General features: G+C 52.1%; 4 protein-coding genes across 10 annotated transcripts in view; 1 reads left to right on the forward strand and 3 right to left on the reverse strand.

The window, feature by feature from the left end:
• The first annotated feature begins 413 nt into the window (after positions 1–413).
• On the forward strand, positions 414–3,480 carry sde2 (SDE2 telomere maintenance homolog (S. pombe)). The gene is made up of 8 exons (XM_076051292.1): positions 414–580; positions 1,200–1,317; positions 1,402–1,513; positions 1,592–1,761; positions 1,851–1,980; positions 2,061–2,171; positions 2,262–2,811; positions 3,004–3,480. Exons 1-8 carry the CDS (start codon positions 479–481, stop codon positions 3,211–3,213), a joined length of 1,503 nt encoding a protein of 500 aa, XP_075907407.1. The 5' UTR covers positions 414–478; the 3' UTR covers positions 3,214–3,480.
• mtif2 (mitochondrial translational initiation factor 2) lies at positions 3,282–10,395 on the reverse strand. 3 transcript variants are annotated; one of them, XM_076051290.1, is made up of 14 exons: positions 10,216–10,395; positions 8,130–8,287; positions 7,929–8,052; positions 7,685–7,856; positions 7,046–7,206; positions 6,775–6,951; positions 6,158–6,297; positions 5,930–6,054; positions 5,378–5,582; positions 5,039–5,291; positions 4,745–4,885; positions 4,462–4,626; positions 4,225–4,365; positions 3,282–3,818 (listed from the first exon to the last, which is right to left on the reverse strand). In XM_076051290.1, exons 2-14 carry the CDS (start codon positions 8,283–8,285, stop codon positions 3,649–3,651), a joined length of 2,130 nt encoding a protein of 709 aa, XP_075907405.1. In that variant the 5' UTR covers positions 8,286–8,287; positions 10,216–10,395; the 3' UTR covers positions 3,282–3,648. The 3 variants fall into 3 exon arrangements, with proteins under 3 accessions (XP_075907405.1, XP_075907406.1, XP_075907404.1); XM_076051291.1 differs by lacking the exon at positions 10,216–10,395 and adding an exon at positions 8,968–9,103; XM_076051289.1 differs by lacking the exon at positions 10,216–10,395 and adding an exon at positions 8,816–9,102.
• Positions 10,396–11,278: 883 nt separating this feature from the next.
• LOC142904893 (echinoderm microtubule-associated protein-like 6) lies at positions 11,279–25,940 on the reverse strand. 4 transcript variants are annotated; one of them, XM_076051283.1, is made up of 41 exons: positions 25,508–25,940; positions 25,050–25,209; positions 24,808–24,906; positions 24,637–24,705; positions 24,342–24,527; positions 24,010–24,145; positions 23,624–23,825; positions 23,412–23,549; positions 23,063–23,319; positions 22,456–22,665; positions 22,161–22,328; positions 21,948–22,054; positions 21,763–21,863; positions 21,491–21,677; positions 21,259–21,364; positions 20,698–20,791; positions 20,427–20,527; positions 20,089–20,291; positions 19,737–19,976; positions 19,500–19,641; positions 19,248–19,400; positions 19,028–19,159; positions 18,634–18,722; positions 18,368–18,535; positions 17,546–17,747; positions 17,340–17,466; positions 17,182–17,260; positions 16,640–16,769; positions 16,463–16,561; positions 16,255–16,275; positions 14,253–14,426; positions 13,959–14,167; positions 13,727–13,884; positions 13,522–13,636; positions 13,257–13,445; positions 12,998–13,170; positions 12,756–12,918; positions 12,561–12,664; positions 12,219–12,372; positions 12,045–12,145; positions 11,279–11,859 (listed from the first exon to the last, which is right to left on the reverse strand). In XM_076051283.1, exons 1-41 carry the CDS (start codon positions 25,702–25,704, stop codon positions 11,835–11,837), a joined length of 5,868 nt encoding a protein of 1,955 aa, XP_075907398.1. In that variant the 5' UTR covers positions 25,705–25,940; the 3' UTR covers positions 11,279–11,834. The 4 variants fall into 4 exon arrangements, with proteins under 4 accessions (XP_075907398.1, XP_075907400.1, XP_075907397.1 ...); XM_076051285.1 differs by lacking the exon at positions 16,255–16,275; XM_076051282.1 differs by having other exon boundaries at positions 19,248–19,641.
• Positions 25,941–27,361: 1,421 nt separating this feature from the next.
• The window catches only part of LOC142904892 (spectrin beta chain, non-erythrocytic 1-like), a 26,933-nt gene continuing 26,318 nt past the window's right edge, over positions 27,362–27,976 (reverse strand). For both annotated transcript variants that reach the window (XM_076051280.1, XM_076051281.1), the window contains one exon: positions 27,362–27,976. This exon is cut by the window's right edge and continues 330 nt beyond it. The gene's annotated coding sequence lies outside the window, so the exon portion shown is untranslated.

Consider the following 27,976-nt stretch of genomic DNA (forward strand, 5'->3'; position numbering starts at 1 on the left):
TTTTTTGTTTTATTTATTTAACCGTAATTACTGGCAAACAAAGAATATAATCGAACAAGAATATATTTCAAGGTTTCTACGTCCCTTGTTACGAGTACGAGTACACAAGTACTAATTTATAGTGATAACGTTTACAATAAAGTTGTGCTATCTTTGATGGACTCTTGACCAGATTGTCCTTGAAAATGAGATCTCAATCTCCTGGTTAAATAAATAAATAAATAAATATCATCAGTGGACGTCAGATATCGTCACAAATATAACAGCAAAAAACAGAGCCAGACAGAGGCAGATATGATTATCAGTTTTGAAAGTCCGAAAAACAAACCTAACATACATGTTTGAGCAGTGCTTTGCGGCAGGCAGGGGGTGCTATGTAGTAAGGGGTGGGGGTGTCTCAGGGAACAAAGCGAAGAAGAAGAAGAACTGCGCCTGCGCACTGAGCATTCGTAATCGCAGTGGCTTCCCAAGAGCTAACATGGAGGTGTTCGTTGTGGCTCCAAACCTCAGATTCTCCTGCTGGACGTTTCCGGTTCAGTCTTCGATCCAAGATATTGTGGACCGGTTCGGTGAGCAGCAGGTCAGTATTTACGCCGGCGGGGCACACACCTGGCAGAAAGGTTGTTCTTCCGGGACCGACGAGTTAGCCGAGTTAGCTATCAAACAGAAGCTAGCTGGCGTAACAACCGTTCAACCAGTGGTGGATTGAAGTTTCTGTTGTGGAAAACTTAAAGTAACATTTTAAATAATATTAATTAATGTATATCTATTTAAAACGTGTGGTCGCAAAAGGGACATCATTCTTTAAGGAAGAACTCTACTAACTAAAAACGTACATATCCTGCTTTCAACTTACCCATATCGTCTAACGATAATTAGAATAAATAAATATATGAATAAAGTTATTTAAACTTTAAATAAAATTGATCTCAACATGTGGATTGATCTACCAACACTGACATTTACAACGTGTTTATCTGGAGCTTTCTTCGTGAATACAAAATTGGAATTGCTTGAAAATAACACATAACATTGTAGGTACTTCAACGCAGCTTATTGGAAGCGTGACTTGAAGTTATTTTAGCGCGTCTCTGAAGATGGTTAAAAATAAACCTGACTTGAAATTATCTTCATTGAATGATTCTCGTTTAGTATGATTGAACTCTAACTGTCTCTGTCTGTGTGTTGTTTGCTTGCAGGGACTGTCCACATCAGACCTGTTTGTGGTAACAAACGCTCGAGTCTCTGCTCTGGACGCTCCTCTTCAGCATGGATCCGTCTATCGCCTGGAGCCCCGGCTCCTTGGAGGGAAGGGAGGTGCGTTCAGACGCAACTGAAGCCAAGCAGCGGCGCCGTGCGCATTTTGTCCTCCTGTGGTTTGTGACGCTGCGTGTGTTGCAGGGTTCGGCTCCATGCTGCGAGCTCTCGGCGCTCAGATCGAAAAGACGACCAACCGCGAGGCGTGCAGAGACCTGAGCGGGCGGCGCCTGCGTGACGTCAACCACGAGAAAGAGTGAGCGAGGAAGAGCGAGAGCGCCCGTCCCTCCGCTGACGGCTGCCCGCTGTAACCGTGTGATCGTGTGGCGTGCAGGATGGCGGCGTGGCTGAAGAAGCAGGCGGAGCGCGAGGCCGAGAAGGAGCAGCGGCGTACGGATCGTCTGCAGAGGAAGCTGAAGGAACCCAAACACCAGTTCAGCGACCCGGAGTACCAGCGGCAGTGCCACGACCTGTCGGAGCGCCTCGAGGACTCAGTCATCAAAGGTTAGCGCCGCCATCGCCACTGCGATCTGACCCCCCCGTCCTGTAATCAACATGCTGACCCGGAACCGCCTGGTGACTGTGTGTTACAGGTCTGCAGGCGTCCTCTAGTGGACAGGTGAAGATCGACGACGTACCAACCACAAAGAGAATGAACCCCGGACAGAGCGAGGAGCCACCGCAGAAGAAAAAGAAGAAGACGGCAGCGACGGCTTGTTTCTGGTGAGTGAGCTTCAAAAAACCACGGCTGCGTGGGTGGAGCCAACCCTGGTGGTCTCATCTGGAACTGTCACCCATCACAGGACGGGTCTGGATGAGCTGCCGAGTTCTGAGGAAGACGATGACGACCAAGAGTCTTCATCATCAAGTGCTGGAACTCCCACTGAGGGGGCGGAGCCTAAGTGGAAGAGCAGGTAGGGAGGAGGTACTCCTCACACCTGACGCTTTGTCACAAGAGTTGCATTTTATTTTTACTGACAAGGTTCTTCGACGTCTGCCTGTAGCACCACCTCAGCAGGGCTTCACCAGGAAACTTCAGGAGCCCGGAGAACCAGGTCCTCAGAGGACCAGGAGACCCCAGGAACCTCCAGAAGTCTCAAGACCAGGTCCTCAAAGGATCAGGAGGCCCCAGGAACCTCAGGAAACCAGACCGTGAAGTCTTCAGAGGATCAGGAGGCCCCAGGAACCTCAGGAAACCAGACCGTGAAGTCTTCAGAGGATCAGGAGGCCCCAGGAACCTCAGGAACCCAGACCGTGAAGTCATCAGAGGATCAGGAGGCCCCAGGAACCTCAGGAAACCAGACCGTGAAGTCATCAGAGGATCAGGAGGCCCCAGGAACCTCAGGAAACCAGACCATGAAGTCATCAGAGGATCAGGAGGCCCCAAGTACCTCCATGGATCAGACAACAAGGCCCCCGGAGGACCAGGAGGAACCACGAACATCAGGAAACCAGACTGCAAGGCCCCAGGAGGCCCCAGGAGCCTCCAGAGATCAGACCACCAGATCCCCAGAGGACCAGGAGGTCCCAGGAAGCAGCAGCTCTTCAGAAGAGGTCAGACATGCTAGTTACCCATTGTTGACTTTCAAGTTTTCAGTTTGAAATGTTCTCGACAGATCATTCGAATACTTTTTAAGAACAAATGATTTTAATAGTCTTTCATATTAATTTGTATTTCAGCTGTAACAAGTCGGTCCTTGAGACTCAGTTTTCTTGCCTATGTTGACATGAACTTGCTGTGCGCAGGTGTGTGTGGACGTGGCGGCCGCCTCCTCCGTGGAGCAGCTAGAGCGTCTGGGTCTGGACGTCCTGAAGGAGGAACTGATGCGTCGCGGCCTGAAGTGCGGCGGAACGCTGGCCGAGCGCGCCGCCCGACTCTTCTCCGTGCGAGGCCTGACCCCCGATCAGATCGACCCCGCGCTACTCGCCAAGCCGGCCAAGGCCAAGAGGAAGTGATGTCACAGCTGATCCCACCCCTCAACTGTGGTTAGACAAACTGTCCAATCGGAGAGCTGGAGTCCTCGTTGTGTTTTTTTTTGGTTTTTTTTTCAAACAGAACTCAGATTGAACCTTTGAACCCAGGCATCCTAACAGCCACACGGACGATCTGGGATCGATTGGTCAGCCTGGATGTATTGATTGATTGATTTCTGGCTCTGATGTCACAGCAGCTGTGTTTTTTTTGTCTGTTCAATTCTGAATCTTTAATAAACAACAGTTTTTCACACCTTTGTTTGATGGCACTTCCTGTTACATTCGGCAACTGAAGGAACGTCCTCATTGGCCACATGATGTGATGTCACGGCAGGGAGTTCCTATCGGCTAAGCAGCTTGACTCAGAACTTCCAGTTTGTGGTCTGTTGTTGGCCCTCCGGGAAGTGCACTTCTCACTCAGAAACCAGGGTCCCAGGACGTGACCTGCGGGACGTCCGACTCCTCAAAACACACGATGACATCACCGGGTTCGAAGTCGGCATCTCCGTCCGCCAAGAGGCCGCATTCCATCCCCGCCTTCACCGTCTGCACGTCGTCTTTGTGGTGCTTGAGTGCTGCCAGAGAGCCTGCGAGGAAGATGGAACAGGGTGAGGCGGGTGCACGGACCATGCAAGTTACTTCTGTTTACTTGATGTCATTTTATCCACTTGGTTTGGCTGCTTCCATTGTTGCACACTATGGTAGAGTTTTTATCCAATCATATTTCAGCTAGCTTGGGTTGTCAGGTTCTATGACATCTGCCTGAGACCGGCAGAATGAACATTACACGCTCCTGACTGCTGTAAGTGAACGCAGTGCAGTCCGTTGCGATAGCCAATCAGATCTTGAACCCTGGACCCCTGGACCCTTAACCCTGGTTTTTGGTCACTGGACCTTGACCCTGGTTCCTTGACCTCGAACCCTGCTCTCTGGACCCCGGACCTCTAATGCCTGGGTTTCCAGACCCCGGACCCAAGTCCCGCTGTGACTCACCCTCCCAGATGGTGTCTCGTCCTCGAATCAGCTGGAACTTGAGCCGACGGTCCAGTTGACCCTTCTGGACTCGGCAGCCGGCAACCGGAATCTTCTTCTTTCCCACCGAGACGTCAAACATGGTGAGAACCATCGCTTCACCTGCACCACCACAATGAGACAAGACGAGACAAGTATGTGTGATTGGCAGGTCACATGACCGGCGTGTTTATAAAAAAAAAAGGAGAACTGTCTCACCGAGGACGTTCCTGGAGACGAGCGGCGGCAGCTTGGCGCTCAGCTCTTCCTTCAGCTCGTCGATCAGCTTGTAGATGACCGAGTGGAGCCGCAGCGGGATGCCGCGCTTGGCTGCCCCCTGCTGGACGGAGCGGCTCACCCCGACATTGAAGCCGTAAATGGACCCTGGGAGGAAAAGCGGGGGAGGGGAGGAGTCACAACAAGTCTTAACCAATCACGCTTCTACGGGAGTTCTCCTCGGACTTTCGGTAGCCCCCCTTGCACCTCCCTGGACTCCGCCCACCTGTGAACGTCTCTGCCATGTTGACGTCATTCTCCGAAACGTCGCCGACGCCAAAGTGAACGACGTCCAGCTGACACTGGTGCTGAGCGTCGTAACTGTCCAGGATGTTGAGGATGGCCTCCACCGAGCCGTCCACGTCACCTGGGAAGGTGGTGGGGGGGTGACAAAGGTCGGTCAGTGGGCGGGGCCTAGCATGCACCGTACAACTCCATTATTTAATCGAGGCATTGAGTTCCTGATTTTTGTGTGTGTGTGTGTGTGTGTGTGTGTGTGTGTGTGTGTGTGTGTGTGCACCTTTGATGATGACTTGCAGCCTGCGCTCGTCGCTCGCCACCCTCTCACTCTGCCTGGTGGCGAACTTGTTCTTATTGGCTCGGTACAGAGCCGACTTCCTCTGCCTCCAGCTCAGGTGGCCGAGCCCCTCCCTCTCCTTCCGGTACTCCTGCAGGTGCGCCTGCTGCTTCAGCTCGATGACGCTCTGCTCCTCCTGCAGCCTCTGCTGCTCCTCCTCGTAGCACCGCCACTCCACCACCTCCCGCGCTCGCTGCTGCTCCCGTGTGGAACAAACAGGAAGTGCAGCTGCCGGGGGGGGGGTTTTCTCTTAAATTTACCCTGAGTGGGCGGAGCTCTCACCTCAGACTCCACCTCCAGGATGAGCTCCCCCGCCGAGGGAAGGTCCTTCCAGCCCACCACCTCCACCGCCGTGCTCGGCCCCGCCTCTGTCACCACCCGCCCGTTCTCGTCAAACAGGAAGCGCACCTTGGCCCAGCTCTTCCCCGCCACCAGCACTGCGCCCCTCTTCAGCGCCCCCCGCTGGACGATGGTGGTCGTCACGGGACTGGAGGGAAGGCCAGCCAGTGGTGAGAGTGAGACACGATGCGGGCAGAAAGATGGACAGACAGGCAGACGGACAGATGGACGGACAGAGAGAGAAGCAGAGACAGACAGTCGGACAGAGGGACAGACGGACAGGCAGGCAGGAAGACAGGGGGACAGACAGACGACAGAGACGGATGGACAGACAGATAAATGGAGAGAGAGAGAGAAAGAGAGACAGACGGGTGGACGGACAGACAAGACAGACAGGCAGTCAGACAGAGGGACAGACGAGCAGGTAGGCAGGCAGGCAGATGGACAGACAGACAGACAGATATGTGGACAGATGGGCGAGCCACGCCCACTCACCCTTTGCCACGGTCGGTGCGGCTCTCGATGACCACGCCCTCCACTGGCCCGCTGGGCTCCGCCTTCAGCTCCATGACCTCGGCCAGCGCCACTGTGGCCTCAGCCAGGGACAGCAGGTTGTCGCCCTGGCAACGTGACAGAGATGATGTCATGATGATGATGATGATGATGATGATGATGATGATGTCCCAGCGCCCTGGCCGGCCTCCTCTCACGTGTTCTGCTCACCTTGAGGGCGGAGACGTGGATGGCCTGGACATCGCCGCCGAACTCCTCGCACACCACGTCGTGACCCAGCAGCTCCTGCTTCACCCGCTGGGCGTCGGCCTGCGGCTTGTCGCACTTGTTCACCGCCACGATCATCGGCACTGCCGCACAACCGCAACAGCAACAGCAACATTAGACATCGTCGGCCGAACTCTGCGTTGGGTGACATCATGACTCACGTAGGAGCAGCAATGAGTGGGAACCAGAAATGACTACGTTAATGTTTTTCTTTTTTTAATTATAATAATTAGTACTACAGTTGTTTGTATTTCAATTACATTTCTTGTTCTTGTGAAAAAGAATGAGGCAGAATCTATTTAATTATTTGCTATATACTGTACATATTTTTATTACTTATTTTTTACTCTCTGTACTGTCGTCTTGTGTTTCCGTTGTCTATACTTACGCATATTTCACATGTCATATTTCTGTGACTATCCTGATGAATAATTATTATAATAAAAATATATGGCAAAAAATTTAAACATTAGTAATAAACCTATATTAGCCTGTTCCTACTGTCCTATAGGTCAGGGCTAGGGCTACATTCTCCCCATGGTGGCGGCCCAGCGCCCTACCTTTGGCCCTCCTGGCGTGCTGGACGGACTCCACCGTCTGGTCCATCACGCCGTCGTCCGCTGCCACCACCAGGATGACGATGTCGGTGGCGTCGGCGCCTCGGGCTCTCATGGACGAGAAGGCGGCGTGACCCGGCGTGTCCAAGAAGGTGATCTTCTCTCCGGTGGGCAGCTGGACTGCGGGGAAGAATTGATGTGGGGCGTTAGCGGTGCTGGCGTGGCGCCGCTGGACGGAGGCGCAGGTGTTGCGAGGCGTGTTGCGCCTGTTCACCCAGAAAGGCTCCAATGTGCTGCGTGATGCCGCCAGCCTCAGTGGCGGCCACCTGGCTCTTCCTCAGGCTGTCCAGCAGCGTGGTCTTCCCGTGGTCCACGTGCCCCATGATGGTCACCACAGGGGGCCGCGGCACCAGGCTGCCTGGGTCAGCCGGAGGCCTGGCGGGGGTCAGGGATCAGATTAGCCTGGTGCAGGCATGGATGTATTGGATGCAAGAACTGGATACCGGACCGGCAATATTATGGCGTAGCAATCCCCCCCCCGTGGCCATTTGTGGTACTGCAGCTACAAATCCCATGCAGGACTAAATGAAGTCGTGACCCAAATTTATTCCACAAAAAATAAAAACCTTAACCCACTTCCTATCATGTCTAGGAAATAAATTACTGAAATAACTGAATTGAATTGTGTTCCCTGCAAAATAAATTTCCACCATTTTCTCTATGAACATCAAAACAGCTCTGCGACCCACTTTTGGGTCATGACCCACCAGTTGAGAAATGCTACTGTAGAGAGCTGCATAATGCGGAGGTAACCCAGAAACCGTTTGAAAATGGTGGACTTTTTCAGCGTAACCCCACTGAATTGAACGGGCCGGCCTTATTGGCCATCGGCTCCGGTGATTGGCTGACATACCTGGGCCGAGCGTCCCGGTTGATTTTCTCTTTGCTGGCGCTCAGCTTGGCCCAGCGGAACTTCATGCCAGACCGCGTCACCACCTCCTTGATCCAGCGGTCCTCCAGGACCGAGTCAAGCTCCAACGAGTCCAGGTCCACGGTGGTGTTCAGCAGCGCCTCCAGCACATGATCTGAACACACAGCGAAACTTCACTTTCACAGCAATGCTCCAGGCGGTGGCGCTCTCTGACGCTGCGTCTCACCAAAGTCTTTGTTCATGGCCTGGGCCAGCGCCGCCACTGTCATCCCCTGTCTGATCTCCACTTCCTGTTTGTCCAGCTTGGCTTTCGCCTTCTGGACCTTTTGGGTCTTGCTCTGACCTTTGACCTGCGACAGACACATCAGACTCCTGAGCACGTGTGAGGACAGGCGGCGACCGGTCGGCAGCCAAACACAAGACTCACCGGTTTGGACGCCAGCGTCCTGCTGTGTTGATACACAAGTTGGGGGGCGGAGCTACGAGTGGGTGGGAGGAGGGGCGCAGGCAGGAAGTTGCCGAACAGAAGAGCATCGCTGTGGGCGAGGCGCCAGGCCCGCCGCATCGCTGACATCATTGCCATGCCTGCAGAGGAAGGCGGAGCAAACTGAATCATCACACTGGCCTCCTGTTGTATGATCAGCAAACGACTGCAGACATCATGGCATCACAACGGCTGAACAGGGATAATGTGATCGCAACAAACTGGCTGTCAAATCAAATATTTCCTAGTCTCAATAATCAATCAATAAATATTTTGACAAACAACTGCTGTATGGGGGCTTCTGTGTCAACGTTCAGTTGACACAGTTCACTTGTGCCCCTGGTCGCTGTTGTATTATTTAAATCACTATTTCAATTTCAACGAGTATTTTTAGGTTGTGGCTGTCTGATACGAATAAAAAAAAAAAACCAATCGTGACTGAAACTCGGAAACAAAAGGACACAGTCGGAGGACTTCATCATCACTAAAGTGGGACTAAGGCGTCTATTTGATATGAAAGGGAACGGAAACTGGGGGATAATTATAATAACTGTAGCAGCCGAAAGGTCAACGAGCTCGAATCGCCTCCGAACAGCAGCAGAAGATTCGGTTTACTTTCGGTTTCTCACCTGTAAAGTGTAAAACATCGTATATTTGCGTGAGCTTCGGTCCTCTGACCTCCTCGCTCGACTGTCTTCGAGACACGAAACGTGTCTTTTGCCTCCCGGCGTGTCCGCAGGGACAGACCAAGACCCGCAGTTCAGGAGGGGTCGAGTCTCACCTGAATACGACTCGGTTCGATGTTAATCTCATCCCGTGACTCTGTGATCATTTGTTGGCCGTTTCACTGTGACATAAACCTGCGACAGGGGGCCGCCATGACAGTTCAGGCTGACAACTCATTTGGAGCCTCCGGCGCCCCCTGTCGGTCTGGAGACTACTGTCTCTTGACGCAACACTGTCTACACACTGCTGCTTTCACTTTTCAACTTTTTTTTTGAGACACCTTCACATGACCATGTTAGTTATTGTTTAGATATTTGTTTGATATTAAGTCAGTCGTGTAATTTCATGAGCTTGTAGTGGAAAACACACCTGGACACAATCGTAATGGAAACAGCAAATCAAACAAACATCTGCAGCGAGAAAAACTTTAACTTGTTTATGACTGAAGATGGTGGCAAGCACTCGCCAGAGTTTGTTTTGCTCCCTGTCACGGTTGTTCAAGGGGCCTTATAAATAACTACAGTGATGTAATAATTTGCATTTAGCTTAGCATTACCCTGAGAGGACCTAGATAAACATTCGCTGGTGTAGGGGAGGAAATATCTAGACACAAATAATAATATCTCCCCAATACGTATTCCGTCGTACCGGTGTTAAAATGAGGATTTCAAAGTAAAGTACATAATAATTAATTTAATCTGACTCCATTTAAAAATAACTTTACTTCTATATATCGATTGAAAGAAATAATTAACTAATAATTAAGAATATAGACTCTATAATAATTACGTTCTAGTGATCTGATATCAGTCTTCAGTTCAGGGATGGCATACATAAATTAATGAAACTATTCAGTTTCTTTATTAACATAGAAGAATAGCCTTGATGTCTGAGTTGGAGTATTCGGAGGTTGTAAAACATGATACACAATCTTGTCTGTCCAACTCAGAGGTTAAGGGTTTGAATAGTGTCCAGTGAAACTTACCGTATAACTAAGGTCATTGGGACACTAATTAGTCCCTATCTTAGTTCAGTGATGGCAGATATAGACTAAAATTATTCAGTGACCTTCTTAACATAGAAGAACAGCCCAGACATCTAGGTTGAGATATTCAGAGGTTAAGAAATATAACTTAAATTACATGATACTCAATCTTTTCTATTCAACTCAGAGGTAGAGAGTACATTACTCGGATAAATTTACCATATAACTGAAGACCAGATCAAAGCCTGATGTCAGGTTATTCTCCACATAGAACAAAAGTCTCAATAAGTTAATATTGAAGGGAAATGGATGACATACCAGTTTATTGCGATGTCCAAAGTGACAATGCAGCAAAAATGTAACCGACCGGTTGTGTAGAAATGGTGGTAAGCAGGTCAAGAAAAAGAAGAAGAAGAAGAAGAGTCACAAGGACAAGAAGAAGCCTGAGGAGAAGTTGGAGGAGAAGCAGAAGAAAAGAAGGAGAAGAAGAGAAAAAAAGCCACAAGGTTCTTGCTCTTTCCCTTAAATATCCTCCCAGCCCTGAGACACTTCTAAATTGCATATTCAAAAGATTCAATCAGATGCTCTTCTTACTCGGGAACCTTTTGGCAATCAGGGATTTTTTTCCACAGTAACAATAGATCACCAAGACCTTCGTACTTCTCGCCCTGAGACACCTAACATTTCAAAGGGAAATTAGGTAAACAAAGGACAGAGACAGTCCCCAAATGCAATCATACAAATTCGAGGAGGTGCCTTTTGGCCCTCGGGTGTTTCTTTCCCGGGATATGTAAATGTTGTTAGTTAATAACAATAGGTGAGATGAGCACATTTCAGGATGTGGATTTGACTGTCTTACACTGCCATCACGCTAACATGGTTTTGAACACTAAATGGACGTCAGCACATGTAAAAACACTAATTTAGGCACTAATTTCACATTTTGATAACAAAATATGTAAAATATGGATCAAATAAATGCAGATGTGAGGGAAATCAGCAAGTGTAGGGTAGTGATCAGCACTGTGGCCTCACAGTCAGAAGGTCCACTCTGTGTCTGGACTTGAGTTCTCCCAGTGTAGGAGTGGCTTCTCTCTGTGTACTCTGGCTCCTCCTACAGTCCAAAGACATTAAAACAGGCAACGGGATTTGTGATATTTTTATCCGGAAGATGAACTTGTTGTTTACCCAGCGTCTCTGGGCGGTGGCAGCGGAGACACGATGTCTCAGCCTGGTCACCGGAGAGGTCAGTGTGCGTCATGGCAAGAAGTGGCTAGCTTCCGCTGCTAATATGGCTAATATGCTGCACCACTGTTTTTCAGGAACACTGACTGTCAGCCGCTTCCCTCCTCTGACATAACAAAGCAACAGTCTGAGCAAATGCAGCCAAAAGTTTTATTGGCAAAATCACTCTCACTGAAGGTCAAACACACTGCAGTAAATTTTAGCATCACGCTGACACAAACCACACTTTTCTTCTTTTATCACAAATATTTTTTTGTCTAGAAACCCGTGCAGATGTTTAACAGCAGCGTTCACTTTTATCTTCTACATGAATCGAACCACGAGACAAAGAATCCACCACTATCAAATACTTATTTGCTACCTTCTTCATCTGACTTTGTTTTGAGGTAGAATCTTTTCAACAGGTTTAGGTTTGACCGCTAAGATCAAACAATGATCCATCTTCACCATCAACACACACAAACAGAATGACAGACTCACACCAGCAGGGGGCCCTACAAACGTCACTTTTTTAAATAAATATCTATCAAAGGTTTGGTCTAAGTTTGTGAAAAGGCACCGACCCACAGAACCAAACAACATCAAACTGCTACGAGGTCAAAAGGGAGGAGAACACGCAGCCGAGGAGAAAGTCTGCCACAGCGTTCCACTTGTGCTGCAGCTTCACAGGAGCAGAAGAGGTCCTGGACAACTCACTGGCATTTCCACACAAACAAACTGGAAGAAAGGGAAAAAGAAGAAACCATGTGATCGAAATCAAGCCGAAACCACCACGCACTCATGTACCCGTGTACCCACCCATGTACCCACTTATGCAGCCATGTGCCACCCATCCACCCAACCACCCATCCATCGATTAACCCGTCCATTCATACATCCATCCAATCACCAGTCAGACTCACCTGCAGTCGCTACCACCGGCGCTGACCACAAACTTGTCATCGCAGGAGAATCGAACATTGGTCACGTGAGCCGAGTGACCAAAGTACCGCTTGTGTTTGGCCTGTGGAAACATGAGAAAGTCAGAAGGCTCTCACTTCCAGTCTCCTTAAAAATCTGCTGCCAGGCTCACATACAAATTTCTCGACGCAGGGGAAGTCAAAGAGCTTGATGAGGCCGAAGTCGTCTCCAGTCACCAGGCTGAGTCCAGCGTGAGAAACACAAGCGCAGTTCACGTCGGCTTTCTCGGCATTCCGAGGCCAAACTCCAAGAACCTCGTCACCCAGGATACTGCCAAGCAAACATCAAAGAGTTACTTATGGAGGTCTAGTTTTTTTTTCTCCTGCTTCTACAACTTGTTACACAGTCCACGAGATGTTTTCCTGTTTCTCTTGGGGTTTCTTTCCCAGCATTTCCTTTACTGCACGGTGATTCTTTATCCTGATCAACTCCCATACATCACACTAATCCATGCTAACCTGGTCCAGGTTGCCCAGGTGATCCTCTCCAGAACAGACGGCTCTGTGACTATCTTCCCTGAAGGAACTTCATGCACTTGCCGGCTGTAGGTGCTGGTGGACACCTGCAATGGAAGTTGGGTACATTATAGCAGCTAACAGGAGCCTTTAGCTGGAATCGGAGGATCTCAAGTGGCGGTCCGGTTAGATCTTCACCTGAACGTGCTTGCTGTCAGCAGAGAAGTCCAGCTGGATGACAAAGCCTGGGATGTCTTTGCAGTAGCCGATCCGGTTCAGAGACGGTCCCAGAGAGAGATCGTAGAAGTCCACCGCACTCTCAACAGAACCCACCGCCAGGAAGCGGTTGTCTGGGCTGAACCTGAAGCACGAGAAGAATGAGATTCAGTGGAATGTGAAGGTCTCCATCAACCTACAAGCCAGATATACCAGTGTCCTACCGTATGTCCTGAATGGCGACGCTGCGGTCCCGCTTCTTGCCCCAGACGGTCAGGGAGTTGACCAGCAGCACGATGAACTCGCCGTTCTCCATGCCGATGGAGACCATCTCCCCGTTGGCGCTGTAGGAGGTGCACTTGGCTGGATGTCCCAGACTCACCCGGTTCAGCAGTTTCTACAACAGAAGAAGACCACACCAGAAGGCACACCAGGTTTACGCCACAGAAGCCTCGCTCCCCAAGGTCCGCCTGCCATCCTTACCTTATCGGCCAGGTCCCATATTCGGATGGTCCCGTCGTCGCTGGCAGAGATGAAGACATCTTTGAACGGGTGAGTGGCTAGACCCCAGATCCCTCCCTGGGTGTGTCCATTGATCATGGTGTTGGAGGCGGCGTTCTTCTCTCCAACCTCAATGATTTCGCCGTCTTTGGTTCCTACCAGGATTTTTCCCTGAGGATCCACCAGACAACGTTCAAGATAAAACTTTAGGTCCATCCCTCTGAATGCCACGCTAAAACTCGCTTACCTTTCCTCTGCAGACGGACCGGACGTTCTCCACCAGCTGGCCAGTCTCCAGCTGGAATGCTCTGCAGCGCTTCATCTCCTGATCCCACAGCTTCACAGCCCCACCCTCTTTGGTCCTGCCAATCACACACACACACACACGCATGGTTTGTGAACTCATGGACCTCTGCAGCCTTCTAGACCCAGAGGGACGCTGGGAAACTCACGGCCGCTCCTTGCCACCGGTGACGATGAGTCCGTCCCTCAGCGTGGTGTACATGGTGAAGACCGGGCCGCTGTGCGCCTTCGCCACCACTCGCACCAGGAAGTGTTCTCTCCACACGTAAACGTCTCCGTTGATGGCACCCGTGAACGTCAGGTTGTTCTGGAGGAGACAGAAACTCAACAGCGGCCCCAAACTGACACACCCGGAAATTGAGCAGGCGTCACAAGTCTTACGGCGCCAAAGGCCACTGACAACATGGTCTGCATCCGGCCGTCTTCCACCGAACCGATCACTCCCTTCTTGTAGGTGAGCGAACCTCCAACCAGAGTCCAGAATTTGATGTGCTTGATTCCCACCGACACAAACTGGGTGTCGGAGTCTGGCCGGAACTCCACCACGAAGATCCGCTCGGCGTGGCCTCCCTTGCTGGTCACCATGGTCCCTGACGGAGGCCAAAGAGTCAGCTATTCGCTCAGGCTGATTCAGAGCAGTTTTTCAAAAAGAAAACTGGAAGGCAACCTTCTCACCTTCTTGCCACCTCCACACCGTGATGGTGTGTTCGGGCTCCACTCCGACGGACAGCAGCAACTTCCCCGTGGCGCTGAAGTTCACGTATCCCACACCTTTGGCGTGCGAGCAGCGGAGGATGGACAGAGTCTGCTTGGTCATGGCGTCCCACACGTGGATGGATGGAGCAAGGCCTGTGAACAGAGATTACAATCACAGGAACCAAAGATGTCATCATGCATCCCATGACGTGGGGATCCAGGAGACTGACGTGGCCCTGAATCTGCACAACTACATTAAGAACGACAAAAATCAAGGAGAACTGCAGAAGAAGAATCATGATGGTGCTGAGGTACAAAATCATTGATGTTGCAAAATAAAAAGATCTACATAACCCAAGAAACAAGGGACTGCAGGCACTGGGGAAACAAGGAAACACACAGCTTTAATTTAGATGAGTAGGACATGAACTAGTTATCCAAGTCACTAGGGACCCTATGATATTTAGTCTAAGGAGAACCTGAGAAAGGAACCATTAAAGAACATTTTCAGCCACTTCCGTTCACTCGTGACATTTAAGACAAAAGAAAGGGCAGAAAATCTGGGAGCTATGAAGTTTGTAGGCATTGATGGAGCTTCAGTAAAACGAAAGTACTTCGCTAATGCTAAAAAAAAAAATGCTTTAGAACAAAATGAGAAACAAAAGGAAACACAAGAGTGGATGGAAGAAAAAGGCTGAACGTTGAGGGCAGGAGACCAGACTGAGACCAGAGGGAGACGGTTGGCATCAGAGAGGAGACATTCACCTCTTCAGGGAACTCAGAAGCAACATGCTGACTCGACAGACAGGGGGAGTTACTGTAGACCAGCTCCTTCCTCTGCACCATGTACCTTCACGGACGTCACCTTTAACCCCGATCGTACGGCGCATCTTTAACGGTGATGCAACCTCAAACCGATGAGGACCAGCGGAAGAATCAGAGCAAAGCTGGTTATCTTCCCAGCATCTTGTGCTCGTGCTGTTTTTTTCTTTTTACATAAGTCAGAATTTGAGTGAAAACGAGTCTGTGTCCTCTGACAGACTAATCATTCAGAGACCCTGAGCTGCACCGGGTGATCGGACGCAGCTGTACAAGGTGAGTGACAGAATCCAGGTCCATCCTGCTGTAGTCACAGTGTCAAAATGGCAACCACACACTACACACACAGGGTTTTGCATAACATGCCCAGAGGAACGTTGGGTCGTGCTGCCACTCATTGAGTCAAACCTGAAAACACGTTTTGAAGTTTTTGAGGTCTCTGAGGTTCCTTCAGGCCCAGAATAAAAAGCCGGAAGACGGCAGAGAGGAAGTCCAGTGGCTGACGTTAAAGGTGCAGTGTGTAATATTTGGATATTTTCATTCACACCCCCTCTCCTAAGTTTGCCAATGAACTACAGTGACCTGTTCGCACAAACCTGGACACCTCATCCACCTTCTTCTCCGTTGGTTTATTGGAGGATGCAAGGGTTGGATTGGAGAGCAGGATTGTCCAGACCGGCTGCTTTAAAAATATGGTGGCGCATAATGGCAGCTAAATGGGAACTTGATATATATAGTCATATACATACATATCCATATATGTACTGTTCATATATATGTATATCATACATATATATGAATGAATGTATTTATGGGCAGTATATTACGCCTTTACCAACAGAAAATTGTAAATCTGGCCAAATATTACGCACTAGACCTTTAACTGACTTCCCAACTCAAGCACAGGCTCCTGTGTTGCTACTCTCTAGTGCAGCCTGTCCACCGCAGTGGGACAGTCCAGCTTCAGGAACCCTTCAGGAACCGGACCTCAGAGACTAACCCGTGTTTCCAGGCGCAGCCTCGTCAGCAGTGGGGACAATACTCACCTGACGTGTCGGCCTCTAGCGCCCGAGAGCAACGACAGCAGCGGCAGTCAAACACAGTTTCGCCTCAAAGACAAAGTCAAAAGAAGCAGGTCGGGAGCATTGGGATTTGGTCTTACCTGGCAGCTCAGTGCTGTCGCCTGGTGGCGAGTTGAGGCGGTGGCAATGAGGAAGCAGCAGCAGCGAAAAAAAATAAAAAAATAAAAAGGTGCGATGGGAGAAAAGCAGTGGTTCATGCATGAAAACAGAGCATCCTGTCTCTGCGGGCGTGTCTGAGGACACCTGCCTCGCGCTCGTGCACGCCGCCTCTGGCCGCTGCCCACTCACCAATCTGTCCCGTGGCGATGACATTCTGGTATTTGGGGTGTTGGTTGACAGTCAGGCAGAGGATGTCGTCGGTGTGCTCCAGGTAGAAGCTCTGGGTTCCTGTCAGCACAGATTTCTGTGTCAAGAGAAGCTGGGCGCCAAAGTAAAAATGAAAAGCGGGAAGTGAGGTCAGCTGACCAGCAGACAGGTTCTGGATGATGACGGCGGCGGCGGTGTGGAAGACGATGTCGGCGCCGTCATTGAGGTAGTGCAGGTTGTTCCGACAGTCGAAGCCTCGGTAGCCGAAGACGTGTTCCAGCACCAGCTCCTGAAAACCCACACCATGGAAGGATTATAAGAACTGGATACCCGACTGGCAATATGATGGTGTGGCCACTCGAGGTACTGCAGCCAAAAACCCTCAAGCAGTCCAAGAGGAATTTTCCCCATGGAGCGCAATAAATAAAGAAACAGTAAAACAGCTCAAAAGACAACCTTTGATCTAAAACATGGATCATAATAAATATTTATATTGTAGATTTTTAAGACTTTTACTCTTTCTAAAAAATGATGAAGGTCAGAAAATCACCAGAAAAGAGTTTTATATTCCCAGTGTCCTACATATTGCTGTGTCTTGGCTCGTTCTGCTTCCTGATGCTTCACGTGCGTTACAGAAGCATGAAAGCAACGCAGACCTGCGGCCACTAGGGGGCTCAGTGCGGACGTGGGTCGTGACCCACCTCCACCACCTTCTTCTTCTTGGTCATGTTGTTCTTCAGCAGCTTGTCGGGCAGCGGCGCCGCTCGGCTCACAGGCGGCCTGTGCAGGACAACCAAGTCAATGGCGTTGCTACCGGAGCGGCACGGCGAATGCGGTAAGTGTGTCATGTTGGCAGTACCGTTCTTCCACAGCAAGCTCCTTATGCTGCAGGTGGGGCCTCATCCCCGACATGTTCCTGATGCTGGCCGAGTAAATCTTGGTGACGTAGTCCACCACCTTCTCCCGGGCCACGTCGCTGTCGTAGCCTGAAAACACCGGTGGTCCGGTGAGAACATCTGACAGGTATGACCACATTTGGTGCTGCTGCGGCGGCCGCCGGTGTACCTCCGTCCTCCTCAGAGTCATCGTCCGACTCCTCGCTGTCCACGGCCTTGGTCTCCTTGTGACCGGGCGGCTCTCTGCTCCAGATCATCAGCGCCGTGTCAGCCCCGCCCACCGACAGCAGCATCGAGTCGTCATTGGACCAGCGGACATTGGTGACGTTCGTGCTGTGGCCCACGTACTTCTTGAACTTGGCAAACTGGCCCTGCGATTCAGGGTGCATGCAAAAAGTTCACGACATGAGCTTTGAGTGAGGGAAGCGGCCTGTTTGGTTACAATTGACGCACAGCGCCACCCTGATGAAGCCTCAACTGTGCGCCTCCAGGGTCTGAGAGCAGCCTGCAGAAAACCCCGAGCGTGTGAAACTGTGGCCGCCGTCAACTGTGGTGACAGAGGGAGTGATGTCATGTTGAGCCATGGTAGCACATTAGCTAGCATTAGCATTAGCAAGTTAATATCCAAGCGAGACATTTACTGGCTAACTAAAACGGGACATTTTATTCTTTCTCCACTTTTTGTCCAAATTTTGTGTTTTTGTGCATCCAAAAAACAATTCTTGCTTCAGCGTGTAATATATTAGTCATTTGAAAATTGTCATCGTTTGACATTTAACTTCAAAATAAACAAGAAATCCCCTCAAGTAGATGCGGTCGCTTCCACTCAGCGTAAATATCAGTGGTCTGTTACGGCACCAACCAGTGGTAGGGGGGGTTAGTGCGCCATTCAGTACTGAGGGGAACTAATGTGTGTAGTAGCAGTTGTGCTAATAGTTGTACTCGTAGTAGTAGTTGTGCGACATTGTGTTCCACAGGAACCTGGTCTCACCCGCGACGGGAAGCAGAACAGCTTCAGAAAGCCAAAGTCGTCTCCAGTGGCGAGCAGCATGCCGTCTTTGGTGAGCGAGGAGGCGTTGACCATGCTGAGCGTCGGCCAGATTCCCTCACAGGTGGGACCCAGAACGGAGGTCCAGGTGGCCCAGTCCACCTTGCCCAACTACAGACAAACAGAGAGAGCGGCAACGCAGTCAGAGAGAGGAAGGACGGACAGGAAGTGGAACAGGAAGTGGAACAGGAAGCGGACCCGCGACTGACCTCGGCCACGCTGATGTTTTGTCTCCGTCCACGAGGAGCTTCAAAGAATAGCTGCTCTTTAGCACCAGTGTTTACCTGCAAGAGTTTACCTGTATATACACACACACACACAACTATCAATCTCATGCTGGACCGAAATCTAGCCGCAGTTCACCAGAGATCATGTGGGTGGCGACCGCAAGTGCAAAAAGTCGGTCTAGGGTTTGTTGTTATTTGTGACTAACGATGAAAATCACTTTGGCTCATGGGAACTGACTCAGAGGATTTCCAGTAGCTTTAAGAATCAGAATAATTTTTCGAATGAAAAAGATCCATAATTGCTCCGTAATTATGGAGTCCAAATGTGCGGTGGCCCCTCCGCTAAACTATTAGCGCGTTAGCGTGGCCGGCTGACCTCTGGAGTCCCAGTCGATGTGGGTGATGTAGCTGCCGGCGCCCTTGCAGATGCCAACCCTCTTGCTGGTCAGCACGTTGTAGATGTCCACAAAGGAATCATGCGATGCCACGGCCAGGTACTTCCCGGCGTCTGAAACACAAGATGAGTGTTCACCCATTGGCTGCTGACCAACACGCTTCAAAGGACCCGCTGACGCCAGGCAGATCCCCGCAGGTACCTTGGGAGAACCGGATGTCGGAGATGAGTTCTTTGCGGTGGTGGAAGGTGACCATGTCCTCCAGCGTGTCGGCGTTCACCACCAGGAAACTGCCGTCGTTCAAACCCACTGCCAGAGCTTTACCGTCCGGGGAGAAGGCACAGCAACGCCCACCTGCCAGGTGACGCACACCCAAGTTACCCTGGGACACACACACACACACACAGACACACACACACTGCAGTAGTACGAGGGACGGCTCCGCCCTCCCACCTTTCTTGAGCTTGCGGACTGCGACCATCCTGTGATTGGCCGACAGCTCCCAGATCCTCAGAGTTTTGTCGTCGCTGATGGTGGCGCAGACAGGAAGTAGTGGATGAGCCGCCAGACCCCACACCTCCCCCTCCATGTGGCCCTGAACACAGCATCCCAGAGGTCATTGTAGGATCGAGTTAGTGTATGTGTGTGTGTGTGTGTGTGTGTGTGCGCGCGTGTGTGCGTGTGTCAGACCTGCACCAGCAGCGTCATGGGTCCGCTCTTGTCGATCTCCAGGATTTCTCCGTTCTTGGTGCCCAGCAGGATGTGGCCGTGGCCCAGGGTGATGGCCCTGATGGACGGGTTGTCCTCCAGGAGGAGACCTTTCGAGGAGGGCGACAGCGCCGCTCTCTTGATGGCGTACGTCTTCAGACACCTCTCGAACATGTCGTCCCACAGCTCCACGATGCCGTCCTTCCCGCCCGTCACGAAGCCCTGGGATGGCAAGGACGAGACGAGGCGTCCGGCCGTGACAACCGTGACCAACAGACAATCGCCTGGTCGACCCCCCCACCCCCCCCCCCACCCCTCACCCCCCAGGAGTTACCTTGTCCAGGGAGCACATGGCGAAGACGGGCCCGTCGTGGGCTTTGACGGTCTTGACCAGCGTTGTGTCCCTCCAGATGTAAACGTCTCCGTTGGTGGCCCCGGAAAAGACCAGGTCCTCGGAGCGACCGTAGCACGCTGACATCATGGTCTCCTGCTTGCCGAGGTTCCCGAAGATTCCTCGTTTAAACGTCAGGCCGCCCCCTGCGGGTGCAAGACGGAACGCCGTCAGTGCGCCAATGGAAACGCAGCTTTACCAACGCGTCGAGAGAGGTTAGCTTAGCGTATCTTGGCTCAGCGTTGGCTTTGTGGCAGTTCGCTTCCAAATTTCAGTCGTACCTGAGTGCTGCCAGAACTTGATGTGTTTCACGCCCACCGTCACCAGCTTGTCCATCCTGAAGGGGTTGCTCTTCACCACAAAGATCTTGTCTTTGTGCCCCCTGCGGGACAACAGGTGCAACGACAAGTTCAGTGTCCAGCACCAACCGGCTGGCTGACCTTGTCTGGCCGGTTGACGGGTTAAGGTGCGCGCAGAGTCGAGTGAGCCACAGTTTAACCCACGCTGACAGTCGCGATGATGTGTTCAGTTGTGCAGACTGGCGGCGCTCACCTGGCTTTGGCCAGTCGCTCTCCTTTCCTCCAGTCCCAGATGACGATGGAGTGAAACTCATCAATGCCAACGGAGATCAAACTCTTTCCATCGGCTGACACGGACAGACAGACAGACAGACAGACAGACAGACAGGGTTGACCTCTGGTCTATGGACCTGGTGGGCAGGTGTGTGGGTTGTATTTGGGAAAGTGATGCCAAACTGTAAACTTATTTACTTATTATTGGTAGTTGTTGTTGCCAATTTTAGTTTCATTATTTTGCTTTTCAAAATGATTCTGTTGAACCACAATTCAAAAGCATGATCTGATTTTAATTAGTTTATCTTCAGAAATGTCTTTATTTATTACTGCTTTTGTCAGTTTCAAGTTATTTCACTGACCATTGAGGGGTTTTCCTTCTTTAACAGAAGGGTACCAACAATTTTGCCCACGTCTGTGAGGGCATGTAGATGACACACAAGCCATCAAACTACCCTAACGGGGAAAAAATAAATAAAAATCTTTTGCTTGGTTTTCTTCTCTGCATGTCTACTTGCTGTGTGCTCTCCTGTCAGGCTACCTGTGAACTCCAGGGCACACACTCCTTTGCTGTGGTGGCCCTTCAGCAGTGACAGACACTTCAAGGTCTGGATGTCCCACACGTGGACAGCCGGATCTCGACCCACCTGCGCATCACACACACACACACATACACACGCGCACACACACACACACACACACAGCCAATCAGAGCGTTGTCAGACTGATGTGCGTGTGGGAGACTGCGGGGGAGGGAGGGGGGCGATGCCCACCTGCGCGGAGGCTGCGTAGTCTTTGAGCGGATGCACGGCCAGGCTGAGGATGTCGTCGTCGTGGCTGAGGTAGAACCTCTGGCTGTGCTGCAGCCGGTTGTAGATGACAGCCACGGCGGCCACGTGGTACACGACCTCCCCCGTCTGAGTGTAGAACAGGTTGTTGCGGCAGTCGAAGCCCCGGTACCTGCAGGAAGCAGGCCGGTGTGGTGTCAGAGGAGCCAGGGCCACAGGGGAAGGTATGAAGGACCTCCGGAAAGAAGTTCTTTTACCCGTGAACAAACTGCAGACGAAGTCCCTCCTCTGGGGCTTTCTGCCGCTTCAGGGAACCAATCAGCTTCTTCCGCAGCTGAGGCAGGTCCTCCTTATACACCTGGAGATGGGACCGGCAAGCGGATGGTCAGACGGACAGACAGACAGACAGGCGCACAGGCTGGTTCCAGCACCGACCTCTTACCTGACGTTCGTAGCTGGTCTGAGCTTCCTGTTCGATGTCGGAGTCGAGCTCCGGGACATCGGACACGTCCGAGTCCGACTCTCCGCTGTTGGAGTCGGCGTAACCTTCTGCAGATACCGACGGTAAAAACACTTGGATGGCCTGTGCAAGACGGTCTTCAGGTTCAAGCTGAAAGTCTTTCAATGTACAGTGAGTTCTGGATGCTGGTGTTACCTTGTAGGAGGGGCTCCAGGACGCCGTTCATTACGCCTTCTGGGAGAAACCTCCACTGGAAGACGGCGTGGTCGGCACCTCCGGTACTGACAACCCACTGGAGGTCGTTGGACCAGCGGACGTTGGTCACGTGGGCCGAGTGGCCGATGTACTTCTTGAATTTGGCACCTGGTTCAGAAGAGCCAGAATCCGCTGAGCCAGTGTCGCGTCATTTATAATTCATTTGAGTGTACTTTTTAAAACTTTTCAAGGATTTCCCATTTGAATCCAGTCAGTCAAGACTCGAGAGACCGACCTTTCTTCAGGGACGGGAACCGGAAGAGTTTGACGAGGCCCAGGTCGTCTCCGGTCACCAGCACAGCGCTGCTGTAGTTGGCATCCACGGAGTTCACGTTGCTGAGGTTTGAATATTTGGGCCAGATCCCGTTCACCTCCGGCCCGACCACGCTAGTCCAGGTCATCCAGTGGATCCCTTTGGCCTCCTCTTTAGGAAGCAGCTTCCCTGCTGTGGGACGCAGAAAAGTGTGATCTACTTCAGACACCCGCCAGGTATTGTGCCTGCTTCTGGGTGGGTCAGACCCAGTCCTGAACAAACTCTACGTCTCTACGCCCTTTCTGGACAGGTCCATCCTGGCACTGGTCCCAGGACAAAGGCTCAGCCCTGATGTCTTAACCCTCCAGCTCAACCCTCAACTTAAGTACCAATCAAAAACAAGGGGGGCTAACGCTTCACGCCAAGGCTACTCACTCCTGTCCCTCATCTTAACGCGCCAGCACTGGCAAAGAGTGCCCAACGTTTGAGAAGTTCTGGAAGGAATTGGGATTCACTCAAAGTGTCCACAGCGGACACCCTGACCCCAGAGCCAGTGCACACCAGTCCTGGTAGACTTTGGGTCTGGTACCTGGCATCCTGTAGAAGAGACGGTCGCCCGCTCCGTCGTTGGTCTGCAGGAAGCGGCTGTCCACCGACCAGTCCAGGTGGGTGATGAAGGAGGCCGAGCGGCTGCACTCGCCCACTTTCTTGTAACGCTGAGCCACTGCGTAGATGTCCACCAGCCCGTCGTTGGATCCCACAGCCAGGCAGGAACCATCTGGGGAGAACTTCAGTTCGTGGATCACCTCCTTTCGGTCCTTGATGTGCACAACCTCTGTCATGTCCCTGGAGAACAAAACACGAGTCGGTTGCCAATAACCGTCGGCGAGCGGATGAAGCAGGCGGGCGGCATCGAGAGCCCGACGCGGTCCCCTCACCTGACGCGCAGCACTGTGAAGGAGCCGTCCTTCATCCCCAGAGCCAGCTGAGAGCCATCGTTGTTGAAGGCCACGCTGCGGACCGACTCCTCCATGTTGCAGCGAGCCAGCAGTGTGTGGTCGGGGAGACTCCAGAGCCTGGGACAAGCAGACGGCAGGTGAGCGGCGGCCAACCCCAACCAGACATCCGGTTACGGGTGAACGCCACCTACCTGACGGAGCGGTCGTCGCTCCCCGTGACGGCGACCGGCTGTTTGGGGTGTAGGTCGAGTGCCCACAGCTCGCCCTCGCTGTGACCCTGCATGAGCAGGAGGGGCTTGTCGCGGTCTCGAACCATGACCTCGAAGATCTCGCTGTCCTGCGTCCCGGCCAGGATGCGGTCGGCCTTCCAGCAGACGCTGCGTATGGACAGACCTGGGACAGGGAACCACCAACTGTTCTGTTCACTCTTGAGAGTTTGAGCACCTTTTCACAGCATCAAAAACTAAAGCAAACCAAAGTGATAATTAAAAACTAAGCCCGGAGGAGTTTGGGAGCGCCCTGCAGGCAGCAACCAGCTGGCCTCACCTTTGGCTATTGTAAAACTGAAGGCTCTGACCTTTGTAGCCATGCTCCGCCTCCCTCAGGTCAATCTTGGTGATGGGTTTGAAGTCGACGTCCCACAGCCGGATGCAGCCGTCTCGTCCTCCCGTGGCGAATCCTTCCTCGCACGAGTGCATGCTGAAGATCCCTGCCTGAACCGTGAAAACATTCCCCTGTCAGGCTAGCAGCTAGCAGCTAGCATGTGACAGGAAGTGCCTTTGCGCCGTCACAAAATCTGAATTTGGCCCTTTAGTTCTCAGCTAGCAAACAGTATTCTGACCCTGCCCATATTTCAGCCACAGTAGGAAGGATCAGTGGTTCTGTGAGGTTCTGTAAGGACGCGTTTACCCCGTGTGCTGCCTGGACCGTGCGGACCAGAGTGATTCCTCTCCACACGTACATGTCTCCGTTGAGCGCTCCCGAGTACGTCACCTCGTCTTTGGTAGCAGAAACACACAGGATGGTCTGCAGGTCGCCCGTCTTCCCAAAGATCCCTCTCTTGGGAGTCAGAGCATTCCCGCAGAGGGTCCAGAACTGTACACACACACACACACACACACACACACACACACACACGCACGTGCCAGAACGTTCGTCACACCTTTCCACCCCAGAGGCAGCGAGTTCCGGCAGTCGAACCCACCTTGATGTGTTTGACTCCACAGCTGACCAGGCGGCTGGACTGAACTGGGTCCCAGGCCACATCGAAGATCTGCGGGACAGCAGAGGAGACTGGAGCTCAGGGGAGGAGGCGGGACAACACACGGAGTTCTAAACACAAGCGGGAGCGAGGAGGCGAGGGGGCGGGGCCTACTCTGTCCGAGTGGCCGGTGGCCGAGGCGAGGACTCTTCCTTTCCTCCAGTCCCACACACACATCGTGTTCTTGGCGTCCAGGCCGATGGACACCAGCCGCTGCGGGACAAAGACACAAACAGCAGGAGGTCAGAGCTTAGGCTCCGCCCTGCTTCATAATAAACACTAAACGACCAACAATGAGACACGCAGTGACACCCTCATCATCATCATCATCATCATCAGAGGGGGCGCGGCCTCACTTGTCCGTCAGAGTCAAAGGCCAGGCAGGCCACTCCGTGTGAGTGGACGTCCTGCAGGATGGACACAGTCTGCATGGAGTAGGTGTCCCAGATACAGATGAACGGGTCCTTGCCCACCTGACCCGTCGCCACTTGGACCTTATCGGGGTGGAGAGCGAGGCTGAGGGGGTTGGGGGGGGGGGGCACAGAGAGAGAGACTACAACATTATCACTGAGTCTTGTCATCAGCAATAATGTCTTGACATCACTGCATGTGTGTGTGTGTGTGTGTGTGTGTGTGTGTGTGTGTGTGCGTGTGTGTGTGTCTTATGACAGAGCAGAGGATGATGGGAACTCGTTTCCTGCAGTTCCCATCATGCCCCTGGGAGACTGTCACGTGACCGCCTGCTCTCACGGTCACTCATCAGTGGCCATTTAAAACAAGTCCACGCTGTCCAGAGGGGAAACGACACGCTCACCTGATGATGTCATCATTGTGCCCCAGGTAAAACTTCTGGGTGTGCTCTCGGGTGTTGTAGACCACGCCCACCCCAGCCACAAAGTACACAATCTCCTTCCCAGCTGTGTAGTACAGGTTGTTGCGACACTGGTGCCCTCGGTAGCCGTGGATCCACTCCAGCCTCAGCTGGCAGCGCGGGGCCGTCTTATCGGACATGTCGGGTCGGAACCGGGACCTTCTCGGTAGAGCTCCACAGATCTTCAGAGATACCAGCAGCTGTTTCCCACTTTTGTAGCATCTGACTCTTGTGACAGTCGTAACGCTAACTGTCCACTGAGGCAAAACACTCAACTATACCCCCCATAATCCCAAAGTGCAGAACGCCCTCAGGTTCGCCACAGTCCGACCCAGAACAGTGTCATCAGCAAAGCACCGGTGGGTTGTTCATACAGAGAAACTGTGCAGAGTTGCCCTAAAACCACGGGAATACAAGCAAACACATGTGTTTGTTGGAGGAACGTGTCAGTGTCCTCAAGCTGTAAATCAGTTATCTACCCATTACCACTGACAGCCACTGACTACATGGATCAGGGGAACCATCATTTCGGACACTGGAGCCAATCAAGGACGAAGCAGATGAAGAACCAGTTCTCTGCGATGGAGGTGGTAGCAGCAGGTACGGAAATTGCAGAAACATGGGGGCGATCCGAACCGGAACCTTCGGGACGAACCACTGTCCGAATCTTTGTCCAATACCAGAACCGGAAGAGGGTCGGAGTGTTCCAGTAATCTCCGAGGTCACCGAGAGGAAGGCATCGCTTCAGCCGTCAGCATCCACCGAGGGAGGGTCCCTACCGTTCGAACCACCGCGAAAAGCAGCGGAGCCTCCCGTTCCTCAAAGAAAAGCAAAGAAAAGAGAAGAAACGAGCCCACCGACGAAGCCCTTTCCTGCCGAATGCTCCGGGTTCCCACTGAGCGCTGCCGCCGTCTGTTTCTATCTGAAATCCGGGGATTACTGCAGCGATTTACCGCCGTCAGTCCGCACCGAACCCCGGCAGAACCATCATCCCGCACCGGCCGCACCTGCTGCGGCAGGCCGCCAAGAGAGAGCACTCTGCCGGCAGGGAGCAAATGCGGCGTCCGGTCGGCGACGAACGGAAATAAAGCTGCAAAAAAAAAAAAAAAAAGGTCCGGGAAAGTAGGAATATTAACGGGAATCCCAGGAATCACCGCCGGCGTCGAGCTCGAAAGCAGAAACACCATTTCCGGTTGGCCTTTCAAACTGGTTGTCTGACAGTGAATTACGTTTATTCTGGTGTACACGGAAACCGTTTTTCTCGAACACTGGTGGAAACCTTTGTAGTTCGATGTGTGATGACACCGGTGTTGGGCCCTCAAATCGGCCGTCTGCGGTTTCACTTCTCTGCTTCCAACGTGCCAGACACACTATTGTGAAATCCCAGCTTCCGGTTTCCCACCGTCGCTAATCACCGCAAACTTCCCGGTTCCATCGGAGTGTCAGGTCAGGTGCGGGGGCTTGGTGGAGCTCCCATCAGAGAGCGCTCAGCGGCCGCATTGCTTCATGGGAGCGTCATCGCGCTTGAAGCTGTGGCTCACACAACTAGCTAACGTCACAAGAGGAGGAAGGGGAGGAGGATGAAGTAGGAAGAAATAGGCGGAAGAAGCGGCAGAGTGGAAGTGGATGAAGGCAGAAGAGGTCCCAAGGCCCCCCGCCCCCAAGTGGTCACCCGTGGTAACTGCAGCTGTCAGACCGTCATGAAGCGGTGCGTATAGCGAGAAGGATCGTGGGTTGTGTCTTCGAGGGATGCAAAGGTGTGTAGCACAATGACGACACGCGGCGGCGGCGGCGGTGTCCAGTTTAAAAGCTTTATTGACATCCACATATCTGACAGAGAGCGTTAAGAGTCGACAGGTGGCGAGATAAATACTGGTCATTCTGAAAGCAGATGTGACTGTGCAGGAAGTCTCATACATGTTGGGAATAATTATACAGTGACTAGCGCGACACGAGTATCAAAGAGCGGCGCGGAGCCTCCGGGGGAGGGGGCGGGGCTCCTCGGTGTTCAGCATGCAGGTGGACTGTTTCTACGTCATACGTCATCCAGGTGGTGAGCGGGCTGTGGCAGGAGGGAGAGAGGGAGGGAGCGAGGCTGCAGGTCGGGCGAGGGCAAGGGAGCAACAAAAACAAACAAACAAAAACCAAACATCAAACAACCGCAACATGCCGTTGGTCCACTTTCTCAGCAGCAGCAGCAGAAGACGCAGAGGGACGGGGATGGAGAGCAAGCAGTAAAAAAAAAAAGAAACAACAAAACATGTAAAAGATTAAAAAATGTAAAAAGAAATCTCAAATAACCACAACGAAGGGAATGTGGTGGGAGGAGCGACGTGGGGGTAGGCGGGAGAAGAAGGAGGGGGAGGGGCAACACTTTGGTGAAACCCGGTGGGGACGTTTCAGCCGCCACGG

The sequence above is a fragment of the Nelusetta ayraudi genome, unplaced genomic scaffold (assembly GCF_046127955.1).
Source record: "Nelusetta ayraudi isolate G7.1 ecotype Tasmania unplaced genomic scaffold, CSIRO-AGI_Nayr_v1 ptg000134l, whole genome shotgun sequence".
In the NCBI taxonomy this organism is placed as follows: domain Eukaryota; kingdom Metazoa; phylum Chordata; class Actinopteri; order Tetraodontiformes; family Monacanthidae; genus Nelusetta; species Nelusetta ayraudi.

Bases quoted from the DNA above. Each gene is read 5' to 3' on its own strand.
- sde2 (XM_076051292.1), top strand. From the start codon at position 479: ATGGAGGTGTTCGTTGTGGCTCCAAACCTCAGATTCTCCTGCTGGACG. The intron at 581-1,199 runs GTCAGTATTTAC...GTTTGCTTGCAG, and splicing joins ACCGGTTCGGTGAGCAGCAG to GGACTGTCCACATCAGACCT. The intron at 2,172-2,261 runs GTAGGGAGGAGG...GTCTGCCTGTAG, and splicing joins GAGCCTAAGTGGAAGAGCAG to CACCACCTCAGCAGGGCTTC.
- mtif2 (XM_076051290.1), bottom strand. From the start codon at position 8,285: ATGGCAATGATGTCAGCGATGCGGCGGGCCTGGCGCCTCGCCCACAGC. The intron at 7,857-7,928 runs GTGAGACGCAGC...CTGTGTGTTCAG, and splicing joins GGCCATGAACAAAGACTTTG to ATCATGTGCTGGAGGCGCTG. The intron at 4,627-4,744 runs GTGGGCGGAGTC...TTTTCCTCCCAG, and splicing joins CATGGCAGAGACGTTCACAG to GGTCCATTTACGGCTTCAAT.
- LOC142904893 (XM_076051282.1), bottom strand. From the start codon at position 25,704: ATGTCCGATAAGACGGCCCCGCGCTGCCAGCTGAGGCTGGAGTGGATC. The intron at 19,642-19,736 runs GTCTGACACACG...TGCTGTGTTCAG, and splicing joins CCATGACGCTGCTGGTGCAG to GGCCACATGGAGGGGGAGGT. The intron at 11,860-12,044 runs GTGAGTCTGACT...CCTTTCTTCCAG, and splicing joins GCCGGTGGTAGCGACTGCAG to TTTGTTTGTGTGGAAATGCC.